Source organism: Salmo salar, chromosome ssa16 (genome assembly GCF_905237065.1).
Source record: "Salmo salar chromosome ssa16, Ssal_v3.1, whole genome shotgun sequence".
In the NCBI taxonomy this organism is placed as follows: Eukaryota; Metazoa; Chordata; class Actinopteri; order Salmoniformes; family Salmonidae; genus Salmo; species Salmo salar.
In genome coordinates this window covers 37,887,277-37,911,755 of record NC_059457.1, presented here as the reverse complement: position 1 = coordinate 37,911,755, position 24,479 = coordinate 37,887,277, and the positions used below count along the sequence as shown (strand labels likewise).

The 24,479-nt window shown below is 42.5% G+C and overlaps 1 protein-coding gene across 1 annotated transcript in view; it reads left to right on the top strand.

Moving 5' to 3' along the window:
* LOC100380741 (protein kinase C-binding protein NELL2) overlaps positions 1-24,479 on the top strand; it is a 117,881-nt gene that overhangs the window by 8,674 nt on the left and 84,728 nt on the right. Inside the window, exons 3-8 of the mRNA XM_014148812.2 lie at positions 11,861-12,011; positions 13,845-14,018; positions 15,693-15,789; positions 17,928-18,000; positions 18,214-18,296; positions 21,059-21,187. Of these exons, the coding sequence (XP_014004287.1) occupies positions 11,861-12,011; positions 13,845-14,018; positions 15,693-15,789; positions 17,928-18,000; positions 18,214-18,296; positions 21,059-21,187 (707 nt within the window). The remainder of the gene's footprint in view (positions 1-11,860; positions 12,012-13,844; positions 14,019-15,692; positions 15,790-17,927; positions 18,001-18,213; positions 18,297-21,058; positions 21,188-24,479) is intronic.

The window sequence follows — 24,479 nt, the reverse complement described above, 5'->3', positions numbered from 1 at the left end:
GCTAGCTAGCTTTTTTTTATGACCAGCGCTGTAGGTGCGCGAGACAACTTTACCACCATCATAGCATACGTATCAATGAATTGTTGTGACATAGTAAATACGAATGATTGTGTAATAACTACAGTTGAAGTCGGAAGTTTACATACACTTAGGTTGGAGTCATTAAAACTCGTTTTTCAACCACTCCACAAATTTCTTCAAATTTCTTGACATCTACTTTGTGCATGACACAAGTAATTTTTTCCAACAATTGTTTACAGACAGATTAATTCACTTAATTCACTGTATCACAATTCCAGTGGGTCAGACGTTTACATACACTAAGTTGACTGTGCCAGCTTGGAAAGTTCCAGAAAATGATGTCATGGCTTTAGAAGCTTCTGATAGGCTAATTGACATCATTTGAGTCAATTGGAGGTGTACCTGTGGATGTATTTCAAGGCCTACATTCAAACTCAGTGCCTCTTTTCTTGACATCATGGGAAAATCAAAAGAAATCAGCCAAGACCTCAGAAAAAAATTGTAGACCTCCACAAGTCTGGGTCATCCTTGGGAGCAATTTCCAAATGCCTGAAGATACCACGTTCATCTGTACAAACAATAGTACACAGGTATAAACACCATGGGACCATGCAGCCGTCATATCGCTCAGGAAGGAGACACGTTCGGTCTCCTAGAGATTAACGTACTTTGGTGCGAAAAGTCATGTTGTGGGGGTGCTTTGCTGCAGTAGGGACTGATGCACTTCACAAAATAGATGGCATCATGAGGGTGGAAAATTATGTGGATATATTGAAGAAACATCTCAAGACATCAGTCAGGAAGTTAAAGCTTGGTCGCAAATGGGTCTTCCAAATAGACAATGACCCCAAGCATACTTCCAAAGTTGTGGCAAAATGGCTTAATTACAACAAAGTCAAGGTATTGGAGTGACCATCACAAAGCCCTGACCTCAATCCCATAGACAAGTTGTGGTCAGAACTGAAAAAGCTTGTGCAAGCAAGAAGGCCTACAAACCTGACTCAGTTCCACCAGCTCTGTCAGGAGGAATGGGCCAAAATTCACCCAACTTATTGTGGGAAGCTTGTGGAAGGCTACCCAAAACGTTTGACCCAAGTTAAACAATTTAAAGGCAATGCTACCAACTACTAATTGAGTGTATGTAAACCTCTGAACCACTGGGAATGTGATGAAAGTAATAAAAGCTGAAATAAATCATTCTCTCTACTATTATTCTGACATTTCAAATTCTTAAAATAAAGTGCTGATCCTAACTGACCTAAGACAGGGAATTTTTACTAGGATTAAATGTCAGGAATTGTGAAAAACTGAGTTTTTATGCATTTGGCTAAGGTGTATGTAAACTTCCGACTTCAACTGTATATACACTGCTCAAAAAATAAAGGGAACACTTAAACAACACAATGTAACTCCAAGTCAATCACACTTCTGTGAAATCAAACTGTCCACTTAGGAAGCAACACTGATTGACAATAAATTTCACATGCTGTTGTGCAAATGGAATAGACAACAGGTGGAAATTATAGGCAATTAGCAAGACACCCCCAATAAAGGAGGTGGTGACCACAGACCACTTCTCAGTTCCTATGCTTCCTGGCTGATGTTTTGGTCACTTTTGAATGCTGGCGGTGCTTTCATTCTAGTGGTAGCATGAGACGGAGTCTACAACCCACACAAGTGGCTCAGGTAGTGCAGCTCATCCAGGATGGCACATCAATGCGAGCTGTGGCAAGAAGGTTTGCTGTGTCTGTCAGCGTAGTGTCCAGAGCATGGAGGCGCTACCAGGAGACAGGCCAGTACATCAGGAGACGTGGAGGAGGCCGTAGGAGGGCAACAACCCAGCAGCAGGACCGCTACCTCCGCCTTTGTGCAAGAAGGAGCAGGAGAAGCACTGCCAGAGCCCTGCAAAATGACCTCCAGCAGGGAACAAATGTGCTTGTGTCTGCTCAAACGGTCAGAAACAGACTCCATGAGGGTGGTATGAGGGCCCGACGTCCACAGGTGGGGGTTGTGCTTACAGCCCAACACCGTGCAGGACGTTTGGCATTTGCCAGAGAACACCAAGATTGGCAAATTCGCCACTGGCGCCCTGTGCTCTTCACAGATGAAAGCAGGTTCACACTGAGCACATGTGACAGACGTGACAGACTCTGGAGACGCCGTGGAGAACGTTCTGCTGCCTGCAACATCCTCCAGCATGACCGGTTTGGCGGTGGGTCAGTCGTGGTGTGGGGTGGCATTTCTTTGGGGGGCCGCACAGCCCTCCATGTGCTCGCCAGAGGTAGCCTGACTGCCATTAGGTACCGAGATGAGATCCTCAGACCCCTTGTGAGAACATATGCTGGTGCGGTTGGCCCTGGGTTCCTCCTAATGCAAGACAATGCTAGACCTCATGTGGCTGGAGTGTGTCAGCAGTTCCTGCAAGAGGAAGGCATTGATGCTATGGACTGGCCCACCCGTTCCCCAGACCTGAATCCAATTGAGCACATCTGGGACATCATGTCTCGCTCCATCCACCAACGCCACATTGCACCACAGACTGTCCAGGAGTTGGCGGATGCTTTAGTCCAGGTCTGGGAGGAGATCCCTCAGGAGACCATCTGCCACCTCATCAGGAGCATGCCCAGGAGTTGTAGGGAGGTCATACAGGCACGTGGAGGCCACACACACTACTGAGCCTCATTTTGACTTGTTTTAAGGACATTACATCAAAGTTGGATCAGCCTGTAGTGTGGTTTTCCACTTTAATTTTGAGTGTGACTTCAAATCCAGACCTCCATGGGTTGATAAATTGGATTTCCATTGATTATTTTTGTGTGATTTTGTTGTCAGCACATTCAACTATGTAAAAAAAAAGTATTTAATAAGATTATTTCATTCATTCAGATCTAGGATGTGTTATTTTAGTGTTCCCTTAATTTTTTTGAGCGGTGTATGTGTTCTATTCTACTGTATTTTAGTTAATGCTAGTCCAACATTATTCAACCTAATATTTATATATTTCTTAATTCCGTTCTTTTACTTTTAGATTTGTGTATATTGTTAGATAGTACTTCGCTACTGGAGCTAGGGACGCAAGCATTTCGCTACACACGCAATAACATCTGCTTAAAATGTGTATGTGACCAATAAAATTTGATTTGATTTACTCTTCGAGCTCCTTCCCTGACTGCAGTCAGAGACTGATCTACCTTGCAGCTGCTCGTATGCATTAAAGATTTTTTCTATCTTACAATTAAATAGTCTCTGCCTTAATCTTTGGATCTAATTTTCCACAATAATAACAATGAAATAAATGTACAAATAGAATAAAATGCTATTAAAATGTCTTCTATGGTTACACAACATGTGCATCTCAAAAGTTACCATGAAATGGCATCTGACAGCCTGCATTAGCTAGTGCTTTGTACGGTTCAATGTGTCACTCAACTAACAAATAACTTTGAACAAAGTACCAATAAGTTTACTTTTCTACAATATATTATTGACACCAAATGCATCCATTTGATATATTGTTCACTTGGGGAAATTATTATTACTGCTACAAAAGTTTGCTTAGCAATTAGCATAAGTTATACCATTTACATTCACTAACATATAGAAAAGTTAGCATTGGCCCGCTAACGTGGCGCTAATACAATAGCTTCATTAATGAAAATAAAACTCATCAAGTAAATGGTCCACAAACGCATTCAACCACTTCTCAAGATGTTGCAATGAATAGAGCATCAATTATCAGTGTTTTTCTGAAGATATATCCATGTTTTACTCATTATTTTTGCTTTAGAGCATAGGAGAGAATGTGCCATAAATGGCGCTTCCTCTACATGGCTTGCTCGACATTGCAACGATTGAACTGTCAAAGGTGGGACCTAAAGGATTTGCACACTTCTGATTGGGTGATAATTGAATTGGGTTGTTTGCTCACAATTACATAAATATTTCACCCATTGTTTTGACCTGGGTTACACACAGTTGCATTTTGAGAGCTGGAGAGATGACATGAAATGTTGGAGAGGAGTGTTATAAACATGACCAGTGTTATTTCGATCAGAACACTGCTGCGATCTTTTACTTGCTGTTGTTGCTTTGTTATGGGTAAAGTCAGGCATCTTCATAATTTGAAACCAGGGCGAAATTTATTTAAATGTTTCCCAGTGAATTCATATTGACCTTGAGAGGCTGTTTACATCTCAATAAACTAAGTTCTTCCCTGTACAGTATACAGTAAAGAAGTCACTCTGAAAATACAGGAAGATATGGGAGCAGAAAAGATTATGTGATAGTTCGGTTAATGTACTGTAGGGCAGCTTTTCAAATCGAGCTTTTAAAGGCACCTTATCTAAATAGTAAACATATGAACCATTGATGAGATTGGCTGTATTTATTTTGCAATGGCAGGGAAGCATTCACTGTTGTACACGGATTTAGAGTTCAGACCGACAAAATAAGGTATTATTACTCAGTGACAGATTAGAGTCAATACCTATGATGGAGACTATCGCCTGGTATGAAACCATTTAAAGCTGTTTATACTGGATCCTGCAGATAAGATTAGCGTGCCGGCAAGGTTACCACAAAGCTGTGCTTCCCAGGAACACTTTGAGACTTTGGACTTCTCACTCTGTCAATGCATTTCTTGATTCCTGAAAATGTAAATGTTTTCTTATTTTTTTCAGTAATTATCTGTGTGCATTAGTTTTCATGACACATTGAAAGCGGTGCTGATGTGAGATAAGGTATGCCGATGTAAATTGATTGGTATTGATTTGGTGGTGGGGGTTGGATCTGGCCCTCTCATCAGAGCAGAGTCTCATCCACTCCTCTTTCATGTGGAGGGTATTTGGGAGGGTGACTGGTAGGGTACTACTGTCTGGTGGTAATCTTATGCCATGAGTGAGCAGCACCGATGCAGGGGTCCTATCTCTGTGCTTTAAATGCAGGCTTCTCCAAGGACAGCCGTGCTTATCAGTAAGTCCTAGTAAGGGGTCCGGTGAGCCCCACTATGCCCCTCCCCCTACTTGGGTGTCTCCCCATCCTTCATGGGGAGGCAGGCTGTGTCCTGGAGAAGAGAAGCTACTAACAGATCAAAGGCTGATGGCTTTCTGTGGAGCCCTGTGGTGAGGCTCAGTCCCAAGGTCCCTCGGCCCAAACTGCCCCCTAACCATTGTGTCTGGGATTGAGGTATCACTGTGGTCCTCCCCTTGCCTTGCCCAGTCACACCCGTCATGCTTAGGTCTGGCACATGACTGACCAGCACGGCACTCTACCATCTTCGGGCTGTAGTCTTTTGCTTGACTTTAGTTTTGTTTCAAGTCTGACAAATGGCTTATTGTATTTCTGTTGTAGAAAATGCCACGGGATCTGACTGCAATTGTATCATTTTTCCAAAAGGGAAAAAATGCACCAAACCCTTTATGGGTCACTCTATTTGATCTGTAATTGTGATTCAATGAGGTGGTCTACTAAGATACTTCAAAGCATTAATCATTTCCACCAATATACTACATTATTATGAAAAGTGGTCACTTATATTCCAAGATGGCGGAGCAGTCAGATGTCTTGTCGTGTCCCATGTGTATATGTATATTTACATCTTTTCTTCGCATATCTTTTTATATCTTTTTTTCTAAAAACTCAACCTCAAAACACTCTCCTGCAACCCGCCTTACCAATTTAAAAAAACAAACAAATAAAAGGATTATTTACCTAAAATCTGAAATCTACAACAGAAGCTAGAGCGGTTAGCCAGAGGTTGGCCAGTTCACTGGCTAACGTTGGAGTTCAGCTAGCCACGGTTGGCGGTCATCAGCTATCCCTTAGCTCGAAAAGCTATCGCCAGTTTTGTACAGCGTGACTCAGACCAGAGCATACTGGACCTATTTTCTACTGCAGGCTCTGGACATTTACACCTGGATCTTGCAGCTAGGTAGCTGCTACCCAAGTGACTATTGGCTAACGTCGGTCCCGGAGCTAACATCAATTATTGCGGAGCTAGCCAGCTGAAGAGTTCCATCAGCCACTCCTGGGCTACAATCACCTATCCGGACCCGTTTTTACTGCCGATGCGGAGCCCCATCGGGCCTTCACGACTGGACTATCGACGTTATCTGCCCGAGGGAGTTATCCAACTGGCCCCTCCGTCGCGACGTAACCTGAACGCCCATCTGCGGCCCGCTAATCGTTAGCTGTCTTATCGGCTGCTATCTGAATAGGTCTATCGGACAATTTTCTTGGGCCACTATAACTATTTTGACAATTGGACTGGTCCCCCCTACCACACGGAACCCCACTAATCTACAGACGGAAACGCACGTGGTGGCTAAAAACAGACCTCCCTCCATCTTCTGCCAGCTGCACCTATGGCCCTGCTAGCTGTCTGAATCTCACGGGACCCTTGTGATCACTCGGCTAAGCATGCCTCTCCTTAATGTCAATATGCCTTGTCTGTTGCTGTTCTGGTTAGTGTTTATTGGCTTATTTCACTGTAGAGCCTCTAGCCCTGCTCATTATAACTTATCCAACCTTTCAGTTCCACCACCCACACATGCTATGACATCTTCTGGTTTCAATTATGTTTCTAGAGACAATATCTCTCTCATCATCACTCAATGCCTAGGTTTACCTCCACTGTATTCACATCCTACCATACCTTTGTCTGTACATTATACCTTGAAGCTATTTTATCGCCCCCAGAAACCTGCTCCTTTTACTCTCTATTCTGGACGTCATACACAACCAATTCTCATAGCTTTTCGCAGTACCCTTATCCTACTCCTCCTCAGTTCCTCTGGTGATGTAGAGGTGAATCTAGGCCCTGCAGTGCCTAGCTCCACTCCTATTCCCAGGCGCTCTCTTTTGATGACTTCTGTAACCGTAATAGCCTTGGTTTCATGCATGTTAACATTAGAAGCCTTCTCCCCAAGTTTGTTTTATTCACTGCTTTAACACACACTGCCAACCCGGATGTCCTAGCCGTGTCTGAATCCTGGCTTAGGAAGTCCACCAAAAACTCTGAAATCTTTATCCATAACTACATCATTTTCAGACAAGATAGAACGGCCAAAGGGGGTGGTGATGCAATCTACTGCAGAGATAGCCTGCAGAGTTCTGTACTACTATCCAGGTCTGTACACAAACAATTTGAACTTCTACTTTTAAAAATCCATCTCTCTAAAAACAAGTATCTCACCGTTGCCGCTTGCTATAGACCACCCTCTGCCCCCAGCTGTGCTCTGGACACCATATGTGAACTGATTGCCCCACATCTATCTTCAGAGCTCGTGCTGCTAGGTGACCTAAACTGGGACATGCTTAACACCCCAGCCATCCTACAATCTAAGCTTGATGCCCTCAATCTCACACAAATGATCAATGAACCTACCAGGTACCACCCCAAAGCCGTAAACACGGGCACCCTCATAGATATCATCCTAACCAACTTGCCCTCTAAATACACCTCTGTTGTTTTCAACCAAGATCTCAGCGATCACTGCCTCATTGCCTGCATCTGTAACGGGTCAGCGGTCAAACGACCTCCACTCATCACTGTCAAACGCTCCCTGAAACATTTCAGCGAGCAGGCCTTTCTAATCGACCTGGCCCGGGTATCCTGGAATGACATTGACCTCATCCCGTCAGTAGAGGATGCCTGGTTATTTTTTTTTAAATGCCTTCCTCACCATCTTAAATAAGCATGCCCTATTTCAAGAAATTTAGAACCAGGAACAGATATAGCCCTTGGTTCTCTCCAGACCTGACTCCCCTTAACAAACACAAAAACATCCTGTGGGGTTCTGCATTAGCATCAAACGGCCCCCGTGATATGCAACTTTTCAGGGAAGTTAGAAACCAATATACACAGGCAGTTAGAAAAGCCAAGGCTAGCTTTTTCAAGCAGAAATTTGCTTCCTGCAACACAAACTCAAAAAAGTTCTGGGACACTGTAAAGTCCATGGAGAATAAGAACACCTCCTCCCAGCTGCCCACTGCACTGAGCATAGGAAACTCTGTCACCTCCGATAAATCCACTATAATTGAGAATTTCAATAAGCATTTTTCTACGGCTGGCCATGCTTTTCACCTGGCTACCCCTACTGCGGTCAACAGCACTACACCCCCCACAGCTACTCGCCCAAGCCTTCCCCATTTCTCCTTCTCCCAAATCCAGTCAGCTGATGTTCTGAAAGAGCTGCAAAATCTGGACCCCTACAAATCAGCCGGGCTAGACAATCTGGACTCTTTCTTTCTAAAATGATCTGCCGGAATTGTTGCAACCCCTATTACTAGCCTGTTCAACCTCCCTTTCGTGTCGTCTGAGATTCCAAAAGATTGGAAAGCAGCTGCTCTCATCCCCCTCTTCAAAAGAGGGGACACTCTTGACCCAAACTGCTACAGACCTATATCTATCCTACCCTGCCTTTCTAAGGTCTTTGAAAGCCAAGTCAACAAACAGATTACCGACCATTTCGAATCCCACCGCAATCTGGTTTCAGAGCTGGTCATGGGTGCACCTCAGCCACGCTCAAGGTCCTAAACGATATCGTAACCGCCATTGATAAGAAACAATACTGCGCTGCCGTATTCAATGACCTGGCCAAGGCTTTCGACTCTGTCAATCACCACATCCTCATCGGCAGACTCAATAGCCTTGGTTTCTCAAATGATTGCCTCGCCTGGTTCACCAACTACTTCTCTGATAGAGTTCAATGTGTGAAATCGGATAGCCTGTTGTCCGGGCCTCTGGTAGTCTCTATGGGGGTGCCACAGGGTTCAATTCTTGGGCCAACTCTTTTCTCTGTATACATCAATGATGTCGCTCTTGCTGCTGGGAAGTCTCTGATCCACCTCTATGCAGACGACACCATTCTGTATACTTCTGGCCCTTCTTTGGACACTGTGTTAACAACCCTCCAGACGAGCTTCAATGCCATACAACTCTCCTTCCGTGGCCTCCAACTGCTCTTAAATACAAGTAAAACTAAATGCATGCTCCTTCAACCGATCGCTGCCCGCACCTGCCCGCCCGTCCAGCATCACTACTCTGGATGGTTCTGACTTAGAATATGTGGACAACTACAAATACCTAGGTGTCTGGTTAGACTGTAAGCTCTCCTTCCAGACTCACATCAAACATCTCCAATCCAAAGTTAAATCTAGAATTTGCTTCCTATTTCGCAACAAAGCATCCTTCACTCATGCTGCCAAACATACCCTCGTAAAACTGACCATCCTACCGATCCTCGACTTCGGCGATGTCATTTACAAAATAGCCTCCAATACCCTACTCAATAAACTGGATGCAGTGTATCACAGTGCCATCCGTTTTGTCACCAAAGCCCCATATACTACCCACCATTGCGACCTGTACGCTCTCGTTGGTTGGCCCTCGCTTCATACTCATCGCCAAACCCACTGGCTCCAGGTCATCTACAAGACCCTGCTAGGTAAAGTCCCCCCTTATCTCAGCTCACTGGTCACCATAGCAGCACCCACCTGTAGCACGCGCTCCAGCAGGTATATCTCTCCGGTCACCCCCAAAGCCAATTCCTCCTTTGGCCGTCTCTCCTTCCAGTTCTCTGCTGCCAATGACTGGAACGAACTACAAAAATCTCTGAAACTGGAAACACTTATCTCCCTCACTAGCTTTAAGCACCAGCTGTCAGAGCAGCTCACAGATCACTGCACCTGTACATAGCCCATCTATGATTTAGCCCAAACAACTACCACTTCCCCTACTGTTATTTATTTATGTATTTTGCTCCTTTGCACCCCATTATTTCTATTTCTACTTTGCACTTTCTTCCACTACAAATCTACCGCTCCAGTGTTTTACTTGCTATATTGTATTTACTTTGCCACCATGGCCTTTTTTGCCTTTACATCCCTTATCTCACCTCATTTGCTCACATTGTATATAGACTTATTTTTCTACTGTATTATTGACTGTATGTTTTGTTTTACTCCATGTGTATCTCCATGTGTTGTTGTATGTATCAAACTGCTTTGCTTTATCTTGGCCAGGTCGCAATTGTAAATGAGAACTTGTTCTCAACTTGCCTAACTTGCCTACCTGGTAGAGCATGGTGTTTGCAACACCAGCATGGTGTGTGCAACGCCAGGGTTGTGGGTTCGATTCCCACGGGGGGCCAGTACAAAAAAATAAATGCATGAAATGAAAAGTATGCATTTACTACTGTAAGTCGCCCTGGATAAGAGCGTCTGCTAAATGGCGTAAATGTATTTCAGAGGTTTTCTGTTGCTACCATCATAACTGCATAAAGTGAAATCTAGACAAGCCTAAATATATTTTGAGTGATAATTCATTTTTTTAAATAAATCCTCACCAAGCTAAAATGATCTAATCTCATTGGCAAAAATGGGTAACATTTATAGAAAAATTATCTTAAAATATGGGGGGGGTTAAAATAAGCACAAGTATCTACCAATGACGTTAGCTAATTTAGCTTGGTAATAGACACTAAGTGAATTATCACAATGTAAGATATTTAGGCTTGCTTAGATTTCCCTTTTTGCAGTGCAGGTTATTGCTTTAGCAGACTACTCTTGTACATGTCATTGCACCATCTGACCCACCTCAGCCAATAACACATTAAAAATAGTAGCTCTGTTGAGGATGTACTCAAGCCCTGTATCTGTCTAGTTGACCTAAAAACCAGACAACCTTTTTGTTTTGACAGAAACGACTCAAAACGTGGCCTCCCCATGGAGTAGCCTAGCCAGGATCAGACAGATGCTAATGCTAGCAGCACACGCTACACTCCTTCTCTGAAGACTGTATAACGTGCTTCTCTCCAATCACACGCATTGAAGCCTCTACTCTGTGTGCTCACCATGCACAGTGCCAGGCTTCATCATGGCCTTTTTAGCATTTTCATACTACATTGTGTTAATTGACTACTCCCACCAGCTGGAAGTAAAATGTTTATGCGCTGACGAGAAGAGAGGCGGCGATGCTAGCTTAGCTTCCTGTAGCTCTAACGTGTGCCATGGCATCATGCGTGCATCCCCTGGCTGGGAGTGAACCCTTTGATGTGATTTGCTTCTGAGAAACATCATCATTTATTGATGCTTCCATTAAAGTAGCATAGATGTCTGGGTGGAGTTAGGGGGAGAAGGTGGCACACTAGTGGGACTGGAGAACAGAAGACTAGCTACAGACTAGCCAGGCTACACAGAGATCTGAATGTCCACCGCACTTCTTCCTTCTTTCTTCATCTTCTTTAATCTTTCTTCTTCCTATTTCTTCCTTCCTTTTTCTTTCTTCTTCAAGCTGAGCTCAAAACGTGCAGCTCTGAAGCTGCTTATCGGAGATTGTTCAGCTTCAGAGGAGCTGACGTCTTTTGTTTGTATTTTCTAAAACAGACAGATGTGTTCTGCTGTAATTTCAAGAGTGGATAGTTTCAAGCTGTGTTGAAATACTTATTTTAACTGTCTGTACCAACAACTGACGCATTTGTGAATCACGCTAACGTGGGTTTGTTTCTCTGTTCTGGCTGTTTGGCTTCAGTTGAGACACATTTACATTTTAGTAATTTAGTAGACACTCTTATCCCGAGCCACGGTGTAACACTGATCTATCTCCCTGTTATTAATCTAAACACATTATACTGGTTGAAATAATCCTTAATTTCTAATATGGCACTATGGTTGAACAATCATGAATATCCTTTGTATTTTGCAACAATGATAACCTGTAATGAATGAAAGCACATGGAAATGAAATGCCTACATAAATAATGCTAATGTATTTGAATGCTCAAGTGCTACTACAATATTGCCTTTTTAATGACCAAACTGCCAACCACCCTTTCCCCAGGTTCGTCCAGAGAGGTGAAGGCTCCTGAGGATGTGTCTGAGCGGATGCTCCAGAAGCTGAGGGGCCGGAGGGAGTTCACCGTTGTGGTCACCCTGAAACAGGAGCACTTCAACTCTGGGGTCATCCTCTCCATCCACCACTCTGAACAGAGGTACGGCCAGAGCCATTACAAATACGTACTGAATACAATGCTAGAGTCCTCACAATACCCACTGACCACAATGCCAGAGTCCTCATAAAACACACTGGTCAGAGTATGAATGGTTCACCTTTGCAGTGAAGTCCTTTAAACAAAATATGGGATTGTCATTTGTGCGTAAAATGTGTTGAGGGTACATACAGTATTTTTGTGTTTTTGTAAATCTGTTAGTGCAGCAGGAATCAGATGACAAAACAGACTAAAGAATGCTGTACAGAAAAAGCAAATTACACCAACACTTTATTCCTAGTACATCACCAAACTAAACACACAACCGTGGTGATTGTGAACAGTTAGTTAGCTAGTATGCTGATCTGTTTTCCAGTCAGGACGCCACATAATGTGTTGATTGAACTGTGTATATTAAAGTCAGCGCAGAGTAAAGACCTCATAGCGATGTTAATGACTTTCCCCAGCTCTGATTAGCTGAGCCAGACTGTGTGCAGGATGTGTGTTCACGCTACAGAACCATTGTTTCTTTTGGTTTAGAAATGGGTTGTTGGGTGATCTCGGCAGGCAGTGTTACTGGATTTGTGCAGCTGGTATATTGTGCATGGCTGGAGGACAATAACTCATTAGATTCGGTTTGTAGATAAATCCACTCCACCGCTACAGTTCTTCTAAATGGCTGTTTTTCTTTTGAATAATGCTTTGAAGTGAGTAGAAGTCTTTAAAGCCAGAGCTGTATTGGCAACTCTGTCAGCTCTTTCCATTAGTGTCGCTACTTCACATGGGGAATCTCAACGGACTAGACAGAATGAAGGCAGGGGTTTCCTGGAATACAAATGTACCAATGAGTTTACTCCTCTCACTCACATTACACATATGCATTAGTGTTGTCTCGCTGAAGCTGTCCTTGACAGCCGTTGAGGAGCATTAAGCTTGCACTTCAAGTGATTGGATCTTGAAAGGGTTTGCAGATCTACAGAGGAATGTGTCATGATTCTTTGAAACAGGGTGAAGCACTTATAATTTACCATGGGGTGAGTGCGGTGCACAATCCACTTTACTGGAAGGATTCTGATTCAGGGAATGAACAGGAAATGTTCAGCTATCTGTAGAGTTATGGGTGTGGTCTGTCCTCAATTTTACTGCCTTTTTACCTCTGTTAGTGATGTTGTGGTTGAATTGGGTAGTGTGTGTGTGCACGTGCACTACATGGCCAAAAGTATGTGGACACCCCTTCAAATTGGTGGATTTGGCTACTTCAGCCACAGCCGTTACTGACAGGTGTATAATATCGCGCCCACAGCCATGCAATCGGCATAGACCAACATTGGCAGTAGAATGGCCTGTACTGAAGAGCTCAGTAACTTTCAACGTGGCACTGTCATAGGATGCCACCTTTCCAACAAGTCAGTTTGTCAAATTTCTGCCCTGCTAGAGCTGCCCCGGTCAACTGTAAGTGCCTTTATTGTGAAGTGGAAATGTCTAGGAACAACAGCTGCTCAGACGCGAATAGGTAGGCCACACAAGCTCACAGAAGGGGACCGGCGAGTGCTGAAGCACGTAGTGCGTAAACATTTTCTATCTATTGGAAAACCTTCCAACAGCTGCTGTTATATCAGCAAAGGGGGGACCAACTCCATATTAATGCCCATGATTTTGGAATGAGATGTTCGACGAACAGTTAGTTGTCCACATACTTTTAGCCATGTAGTGTATGTGCGTAGCATTTTCTCTCGCCATATTCCATCTGATCATTCTTTCAGGATCCACTTTAGACAAACTTGTGTCCATATCAATTCGTCTCTCCATCCATATTCTGTCTGCTCGTCCCTTCAGGTTCCTGGAGTTGGAGAGCAGTGGGCAGCGCAATGAGGTGCGTCTCCACTACCGCACCAAGGGTCAGAAGGCCCACACCGAGGTGTTTCCCTACAGCCTGGCAGACGGACAATGGCACAAGGTTTCTGTGGCTGTCAGCGCCTCCCACATCATACTGCACGTTGACTGCAACAGGTAGACTAAATGTACTGAGATATAACCATGTTTCATTTAATCCGGTATTATTCCCAGTATGAACTACCTATAATAAGTAGGGAATATGATGACTGAAGAGGGTGTATTTTAATGTTAGAGGCATTATTACCAATCAATTTAATCAAATATGTGACTCACCTGGATTTGGTCTTATGTAGCAACTTTTTTTTAAATTCTTTTTTTTACATTGGATAAAAGTAGAGACTCAGAGCTACAAAATGGTATATCATACACTGCATTTCTGAGGAACAATGGGAAAGTAATTATGCTTTGAAAGTTGATAAACTTGTAAACTCACGTTTGAGAATGTTTTCTGAATGTTTTGGTATCTAGTGAAGAGCTCTTCTTTGTCTACACCCATTCAGCATCGTTCACACCCTCTGAAGCTTGAGCCCCACCCATCTCGTTTCGCTCTCGGAGCGTTCAAAGCGCACACTTGATGATTTGTTTAACTCTGGATAGCATGAAAACAGCCTAACCAGCTCTGCTGGCAACAATTTCATGACGCTTTTTTGCCGACGTTTGCTGACACCGGCCATATTCAATGGGTGTTTTATACTTTAGCTTAAGACATGTAGCTAGCTAGCTAGGTAAACAATGAACCTAGCTAGGTTAACAACGTATAAGATCACACACGTCACGTAACGTTAGCTAACGATCCAGCCAGCTAACGTTAGCTACAATGAACATCGTGCCAAATCATGTCGCTAGTACCCTGCATGAATCTGCTGGGAGCTAACCAACCAGGTTCAATGTTAACTAGCTAACGTTAGGGTCTAACTAGCAAAGCAAACGACTCTGGGATACGAATAATAACGTCATACACGTAACGTTAGCTAGGGAGCCAGCCAGCTAACGTTAGATAGCTAGCTAACAGTACACTTTAGCTTGAAATGAAAACACTTTCTGACAAAATTAGAAACTTGTAATATCTGAAAATGTAGCTAGCTAGACTATCTTACCCATATACATCATCATGCATGATGGATGCGTCTCCCTGTCACGGATGCCATGCCACGGTTGCCCTTAGTTTGAAGATGTAATCCGGTGTTTTCTCCATCTCTTTAGCTATCATACTCCAATTCCACTGATTTCAAAACTCGATCCTCCAGAAAGTGGTGAGCAACACTTACGCAGCTCCACTACACAATACATTTTAAAAAAGCCTCGTTCATCAGGATTACCAACACAGACTGACCAACTCAAATAGACAGAAGCCCTTTATATGTCAGACCAATCCGAACTCCTCTTTCGGCATGTCTAGCCCACTCATTATCTCAGCCAATCATGGCTAGTGGAAAGGTTGCTGACTTTTTCTGTGGCTTAACCAACAAGGCTCATAATTGTAAAGTTGTATGCGTATTTAGAGATGGCATATACGTTTCTTATTAAGGCACATGAAAGTTTACATGTTCCAGAAGGCATTTCTACCAAAAAAACACATTTTGATTAAGAAAAAAAAGAATGGCTCTCCTGTGAAGTCATGACTTGCGACAAACGCCTAGTTTCCTGAAATGGGTCACATATTATTACTGTTACAAGCTTTAGTGGTTATTGTATTAGAAGGTGTGGTGTGGTTGGCAAATACAGTATGTTTTATGATGAGCAGTAATCATGTTTTGCTGACCCGTTCCTGTCTTTCCGTCTCTGTAGGATCTATGAGAGGGTGGTGGAGATCCCATTCATGGACATCCCTGAGGACACAACTTTCTGGTTAGGGCAGCGGAGCAGCACCCATGGCTTTTTCAAGGTAAATATGACATGTTTTGTAAAGCTGAAGACTCTTCATGGTGGCTTAGGTTTGACGGTGTGGCATAAACGGTGCTGATGCTGCTTGATAAATTATTCAAATAATTGAAGAGGAAATTAAGCGCGTTGGCTCATGGACGTTGTTTTCCCACATGCCACCCTGGTACATACCCAGCACCCCCCTTCCCATCCTCGGTTGTTTAGCCCTGGACGTGTTTTATTTATTATGGCTGGGAATTTAATTGCTCACATTTTCTCAAGACTGTCAATGTAATTTGTGCATTCTTTCTCCTTTCTCTCCCTCACTGCTAAGAATACATTTACATTTTTGTCCCATAAATTGTTTCCCCCTAGTCTGCCGCTCTATGCATTGCTGCCGTAATTATCCCACTAACACTGATTTGGGAGAAATCATTAAACTCTCTGGACCGTGCTCATTAAACACGGTCCATTGTTTATCAGATGTGAAGACATGTATCACCAATCACAGCGGTTTAATCCACATGGGAACATCCTTCCCATATTGATAACTTAGAGTATAATGTCAGCTTTAATGTCGGATTTTACCTATTTTAACCACACTGGTACTACTTTTTGTTTGCTGTCAGGCAGAACGTGTTTGTGTGTCTGTGTGTTGAACTGCGTGTGTATAATTTTGTGTGACGCTCCTGGCTGTTGCATTTCCTCTGCGTTAATTGGCAGATGAAAGAAGACTTGGAGGTCACCCACTAATCTTGACGTGTGCCCACCACACCTCCCCCTTTCGTGCCTCTGAAGCCCTGATTAGTGCTGGGAAAGGAAAGCCACATCTCATCTAAGGGAAAACTCCTTCATTAACGATCAGACATTCTTTCTCTCGGTTTGGATGGGGGTTTAGAGGAAGCAAAAATTGCATCCCCAGCAGTATAGTGGCAAACACTTTTATCACAGAGATGGGATGATACCCATTCAGCAGTTCGATATTATAGCATCCTACATGTATAATATACCATGATGTGTGTGAAGGAGAAGTCCATAAGATGAATCATTCACAATTGATTACCAATTTAGTTGCATTTAGATCTTCATCTTTCATTAGAAGACACTGTGTGTGGTTTACAGCTGTAGTCTACATCTGGAAAGTAGCTAGTTAGTAATCATACACTCAATAACCTTTCACACTAAATGCACACATTCATCAGTGATACATACATGCATTATCGTCCCTAGTCTAATGGTTTTTCAGCCTTCCACTGAGTTAGTCTAAATTACCGGGAGATGGAAACATGTTTAACAAAACATGACTCATGCCTGCTTCCATCTCGCATGATGTTGCCATAAGGAATCAGCTAATTGGTTTCTTTGGATTTTAATTCATGGCCAGTAAATTAAAGTGGCAAGACAATAAAAAAAATATATATTCTCATAAGTTGCGTGGCTCCACTTCTGTAAGAGAAGTACATGCACTCAAGGAATGAGATGGGCCAGGTTTCCATGGTTACTGAGTGTCTGGATTTGTGCTTCGACCATACGATGATAGGCTATACAATGAGGATACCTATGAATCAAATTTAATGTGTATCTCATAGCTATGCTTATCAAAGGGAATCAGGAGAAAACAGAAATTGCAATTACATTCATTATTGGTTCAATTTACATCCCATTTCAGTCCAATTATCTCAACAGACATCAGGCTGTACCAGTCCAGAGAGCACATTAACTCAGAATAAACTTGTCAGACTCCCTCCCTGCTATTGAAACATACATTTCCAGTAACAGTAAACTTCACTAAATATTTAATACATTTGTTTACTTATAGCACAGTATTTATTGGTGTGTGTGTGTGTGTGTGTGTGTGTGTGTGTGTGTGTGTGTGTGTGTGTGTGTGTGTGTGTGTGTGTGTGTGTGTGTGTGTGTGTGTGTGTGTGTGTGTGTGTGTGTTAAGAATATTAGACCATCTCTCATCTATTTTCTACCTATTGCACATGTAGTTGTCCTAGCTTCTCTTTATATAACACCATCCACTGCACTGTGATGACGGCTATCCTCTCATTTAGGGGTGCTATCTGTGATCAAGTAGGACACATTTAGTCAGACGAGACATTACGCTCTGTGCTCACTGTAACTAAGCCACTGTTTTTTTTCTATGTGTGTCTGCAGGGTGTAATGCAGGACGTTCAGATATTAGTCATGCCTCAGGGATTCATCTCCCAGTGCCCAGATCTCAACCGGAGTAAGTCCACACTGTAGGAGGTTGCTGAGGGGAGAACGGCTCATAATAATGCCCGGAACGGAGCAAATGGAATGGTATCAAACACCTGGAAATCATTTGTTTGATCTATTTGATACCATTCCACTACTTATTGGTGCAGTCATATTACAATTTTATTCACCTGTAACAACGTTATGTGTAAACATGTTGTCTCTGTGGTCTGGTCTTTTCTAGCTTGCCCAACCTGCAATGACTTCCACGGACTGGTGCAGAAGATCATGGAACTGCAGGATATCTTAGCCAAAACATCCAGCAAGGTACTGTAATGTATCCTGATCATAAACCTTTGTTGTCAAGGCTGATACCTCAGGCTATTCATTTCTGTTTCAACAAGTTTCATTTACCATCAAAGGGCATCTATTGTCTACCTACAGTGCCTTTGGAAAGTATTCGATATTTTGATACGTTACAGCCTTATTCTGAAATGGATTTAAAAAAAAATAAACCTCAGCAATGTACACACAATACCCCATAATGACAAAGCGAAAACACGTTTTTAGAAACAGAAATACCTTATTTACATAAGTATTCAGACCCTTTGGTATAAGACTCAAAAATGTTTCCATTGATCATCCTTGAAATGTTTCTGCAACTTGATTGGAGTCCTCCTGTGGTAAATTCAATTGATTGGACATGATTTGGAAAGGCACACACCTGTCTATATCAGGTCCCACAGTTGACAGTGCATGTCAGAACAAAAACCAAGCCATGAGGTCAAAGGAATTGTCCATAGAACTCCGAGACAGGATTGTGTCGAGGCACAGATCGGTGGAAGGGTACCAAAACATTTCTCAAGCATTGAAGGTCCCCAAGAACACAGTGGCCTCCATCATTCTTAAATGGAAGAAGTTTGGAACTCCAAGACTCTTCCTAGAGCTGGCCGCCCGGTCAAATTGAGCAATCAGGGGAGAAGGGTCTTGGTCAGGGAGGTGACCAAGAACCCGATGGTCACGCTGACAGAGCTCTAGAGTTTCTCTGTGGCGATGGGAGAACCTTCCAGAAGGACAACCATCTCTGCAGCACTCCACCAATCAGGCCTTTATGGTAGAGTGACCAGACGGAAGCCACTCCTCAGTAAGAGGCACATGACAGCCCGCTTGGAGTTTGCCAAAAGGCACCTAAAGACTCAGACCATGAGAAACAAGATTGACTGGTCTGATGAAACCAAGATTGAACTGTTTGGCCTGAAAGCCAAGCGTCACGTCTGGAGGAAACCTGGCACCATCCCTACGGTGAAGCATGGTGGTGGCAGCATCATTCTGTAGGGATGTTTTTCAGCAGCAGGGACTGGAAGATTAGTCAGGATCGAGGCAAAGATGAACAGCGCAAAGTACAGAGATCCTTAATGAAAACCTGCTCCAGAGCACTCAGGACCTCAGACTGGGGTGAATGTCCACCTTCCAACAGGTCAACAACCCTAAGCACACAGCCAAGACAACACAGCAGTGGCTTCGGGACAAGTCTTTGAATGTCCTTGAGTGGCCCAGCCAGGGCCCGGACTTCAGATCCCGGACTTGAATTCGAAGGAACATCTCTGGAGAGACCCTGAAAATAGCTGTGCAGCAACTCTCCCATCCAACCTGACAGAGCTTGAGAGAATCTGCAGAGAAAAATGGGAGAAACTCCCCAAGTACAGGTGTGCCAAGCTTGTAGCGTCATACACAAGAATACTCAAGGCTGTAATTGCTGCCAAAGGTGCTTCAACAAAGTACTGAGTAAAGGGTCTGAATACTTATGTAAATGTGATATTTCAGTTTGGTATTTTAAATAAATTAGCAAAAATGTCTAAAAACCTGTTTTTGCTTTGTCATTATGGGGTATTGTGTGTAGATTGATACATTTTTAGGGGGGTTCAGTTTTAGAACAAGGCTGTAACCTAACAAAATGTGGAAAAAGTCAAGGGATCTGAATACTTTCCAAAGGCAATGTATATGAATCTACTTTGATGATGTCATACACTGTAGATCTCCATTAGTGCATGGTTGACTGTAACAAAGTAGAATGCGTTTCATGTGTATATAGATCAGTGGTCACCAACCTTTTCTGAGTCAAGATCGCTTTCTGAGTCAAAATGCAAGCTGAGATCTACCACTCAGATTTTTTTTTACATAACTTAGAAAATGTAAGCTTATGCAACATTAACCAATCAAAAACAGTTCTGTAACAATGACGTTTGTGCAGTAGGCTATAGGCCCAATACATTATCATTGCATATTGGCTAAGCTTGAATTGACTTGCCATTGTTGTTCTTCTCAGACCATTTTGAAATTATATTTACAAAATGTAGGTGTATGATCACACTGGTAGTAGATCATTTGTTGTATTACTTATGAGGCACCGCTGAGAGAGCATAATAATAATAACAACGCAAGCTTATCGGAAATAATTTGCTATACTCATTCATTGCAGTGCTGGTTGTATCGTGAGTGGAAGTAGCGAGAACGTGCATTTTATGGCTTATAAAAGTGTTGAACAAAGTGTTGACAGTGCTGAATAACAATTTAAACATGAACATACTTTTAAAAACAGCAGCCGTTTTCTATATGTGTTGAGTCTCTCTCTAGTCATGGTTTTAAGTTTTGCTGTGCGTTCGAGATTTCTTTTTACAGTCTATGGCTCAAGGAAACTGTGCAGACACAGATAGCTCAGTGGTCTGAGCTATCTGATTGGCCAGCGGTAAGCCTATGGGTTCACTTGATCTTCTCTGGGCCTGCCCGGTAGGCGGAGTTCTACCTTCAGACACATGAAATGGTTAAAAATGGGAACACTTTGCCTTTCCGGGGCTAGGGCTGCTGAATCAAGTGCCCCTCCAGCCAACAGCACAAAACAAATAAAAAACATAGGAACGCAAGGCTTTACCGTTGGGTTTTTACAGAAATGTTTGGGGATCAACTAGGAATGCCTTGGAGATCAACAGGTTGGTGACCACTGATATAGATGGATTATATGCACCGATCTGAGACCCTCTCCCTCCCTCCATCCCCCTCCCTCCCTTTGTATCTGGGCCTGGCTTGGCCAGCTGTCCAGAGCAGAGGAGATGATGAATGGTCTGGATGGATGCTACTGTGAGAGGACCTGCAGCGTCAAGGGGGTCGTCTACAGAGAGGACGAATCATTGACAGATGGCTGCAGGAACTGCACATGCACGGTGGGCTATGTGTGTGTTTGTGTGCGTGTGTGTGTGTGTGTGTGTGTGTGTACAGTATGTGTACACTGACTGTACAAAATATTATGAACACCTGCTATTTCCATGAAATAAACTGACCAGGGGAGTCCAGGTGAAAGCTTGGATTGTTGATGTCACTTGTTAAATCCACTTTCAATCAGTGTAGATGAAGGGTAGGAGACCGGTTAAAGAAGGATTTTTAAGCCTTTAGACAATAGAGACATGGATTGTGTATGTGTGCCATTCAGAGGGTAAATGGGCAAGTCAAAAGTTTCCCGTGTGTATCAAGAATGGTTCACCAACCAAAAGACATCCAGCCAACTTGACACATCTGTGGGAAGCATTAGAGTCAACATGGGTCAGTATCCCTGTGGAACGCTTTTGCCACGTTGTAAAGTCCATGCCCCAATAAATTGAGACTGTTCGGAGGGCAAAAGGGGCGGGGGTGCACTCAATATTAGGAAGGTGTTCTTAATGCTTTGTACACTCATTGTATATAACTGGTGTGTGTATGTGTGCTTGCATTTGGTTTTACTATCCTTGTGGGCTTCAGAAGTGCTGACATTTCACCAGTCCCCATAAGGAAAAAGGCTATTTTAGTGATTGGGGTCATGGTTAGGGGTTAGGGAAAATAGGATTTTGAATGGGAATCAATTTTTTGGTCCCCACAAAGATAGTAAAACAAACGTGTGTGTGTGTGTGTGAGGGATTCAATCCCATTGTTGACCCTGCCTATGTTTTTGTCTTCTGTTAATCAATTGTTGGTGGGGGGGGGGGGCAGTACTCCATTGTTGATGGCTTATGTTCTCATTACTTCATTGGTTTGAGAGGAGTGTTGCCCTAGATATTTAAAGAAAACAGCACAGAAAACACTGAGGAATTATAGAAAACATACACAGTAACTAGGATTAAACAGAGCACCAGGACTAAGCTATGCTGGACAGACCCTCTCAAGGGTCTACTTTCCTCTTCACCAAGTATGTCAAAGGAGCGTGAATACTTATGAGAGGGCTGGGGTTATTTACCACATCAAAAGAGATTTCACCTCTGTCACTCTCCCAGCTATAGGACATGCATTACTTTCTATGCCACTGGACTCCTGAAATGAGCCAATGGGGTGGATCTGTGGCTTAGCACCTGCAGCTGAGATAAACTGAGGAGATCACATATTTCTCAGTACATTACATTGGTATAATGTGAGTAAATCACATCTCTCACTACATTGCACCTAATTACTCTCGACAGATGATAATTGTCGTCTGCGATTCGTTCCGCCCCGTTCGTCTAATGAATCATCGGTGCTCATCGACGTGTCACTTCCCTGATGCAGACTGCAATTATGCCATTAGATAGACGTGTTCGTTACCTTATGTGTGGCAATTAGCCGCGACCTTTGAAACTCAAAGGTCACGGCATTAAGATGTTATCAGTTATGGTGGATCAGTCACATACAGTGGTTCTTCCTTTAAAAGTTGCATCATACTGCAGCACAGCTTGCAGGGTGCTGCAGAATGGTGTGGCACGTTGGAGTGCATGACGTCATAGTATTTTACTCTCAGCCATTGTCTCCATTAATGCTAGTTAATGCTAGTTGGACCAGCAGAGGACATCTTTGAGAAGTTAAGTTATTGAAATTACATGGAGCTGTAGACCTAAGTGTCTTGTTTACTGTAGTTGTTTTAGCGTAACTTACTTATTGGCATAAAGGCATACATCAATATAAAGTATATCAATCAATCATTCATTAATTTGTGCGTGTAATCACACAGCATACAAGTCATCCATGTCTTAAAATACATTAAAGCATTTTAGTTCTAAAACGATATAACAAAGGGAGCCTTGAATAATTAAACAATGAATAAACCGCAACACAATTGAATTCACAAATGCATTTGACTGTTTTTAATATTGGTTGTACTTGAGACTAGAGGTCGACCGAATGGCCGATTTAATTAGGGCCGATTTCAAGTTTTCATAACAATCGGTAATCGGTATTTTTGGGCACCGATTTGCCGATTTTTTTACTATTTTTACTATTTTACTATTATTATTTTTTAAATATATTTAAATGTATTATTTATTTATTTTTTATATATCTTTTTTTTATTATTATTATTAATTTATTTTTTATATATATTTTTTTTATTTATTTTTTTTATTTTTTTTATTACATTTTTATATATATTTTTTTTTTACCTTTATTTAACTAGGCAAGTCAGTTAAAGAACACATTCTTATTTTCAATGACGGCCTAGGAACGGTGGGTTAACTGCCTTGTTCAGGGGCAGAACGACAGATTTTTACCTTGTCAGCTTGGGGATGCAACCTTACGTTAACTAGCCCAACGCTCTAACCACCTGCTTTACATTGCCAAGGTAAGTTGCTAGCTAGCATTAAACTTATCTTATAAAAAAACAATCAATCAATCATAAACACTAGTTAACTACACATGGTTGATGATATTACTAGTTTATCTAGCCTGTCCTGCTTTGCATATAATCAATGTGGTGCGCATTCGCAAAAAAGGACTGTCTTTGCTCCGACGTGTACCTAACCATAAACATCAATGTCTTTTTTAAAATCAATACACAAGTATATATTTTTAAACCTGCATATTTAGTTAATATTGCCTGCTAACATGAATTTCTTTTAACTAGGGAAAATGTGTCACTTCTCTTGCAAACAGAGTCAGGGTATATGCAGCAGTTTGGGCCGCCTGGCTTGTTGCGAACTGTGAAGACTATTTCTTCATAACAAAGACAGCAGACTTCGCCAAACGGGGATGATTTAACAAAAGCGTATTTGCGAAAAAAAAGCACAATCGTTGCACGACTGTACCTTACCATAAACATCAATGCCTTTCTTAAAATCAATACACGGAAGTATATATTTTTAAACCTGCATATTTAGCTAAAAGAAATCAAGGTTAGCAGGCAATATTAACCAGGTGAAATTGTGTCAGTTCTCTTGCGTTCGTTGCACGCAGAATCAGGGTATACAGAATCTGGCTCGTTGCGAACTAATTTGCCAGAATTTTACGGAACTATGAAATAACATTGTAGGTTGTGCGATGTAACAGGAATATTTAGACTTATGGATGCCACCCGTTAGATAAAATACGGAACGGTTCCGTATGTCACTGAAAGAATAATGTTTTCGAGATGAGAGTTTCCGGATTTGACCATATTAATGACCTAAGGTTTATTATATTATAGTTAAGTCTATGATTGGATATTTGATAGAGCAGTCTGACTGAGCGGTGGTAGGCAGCAGC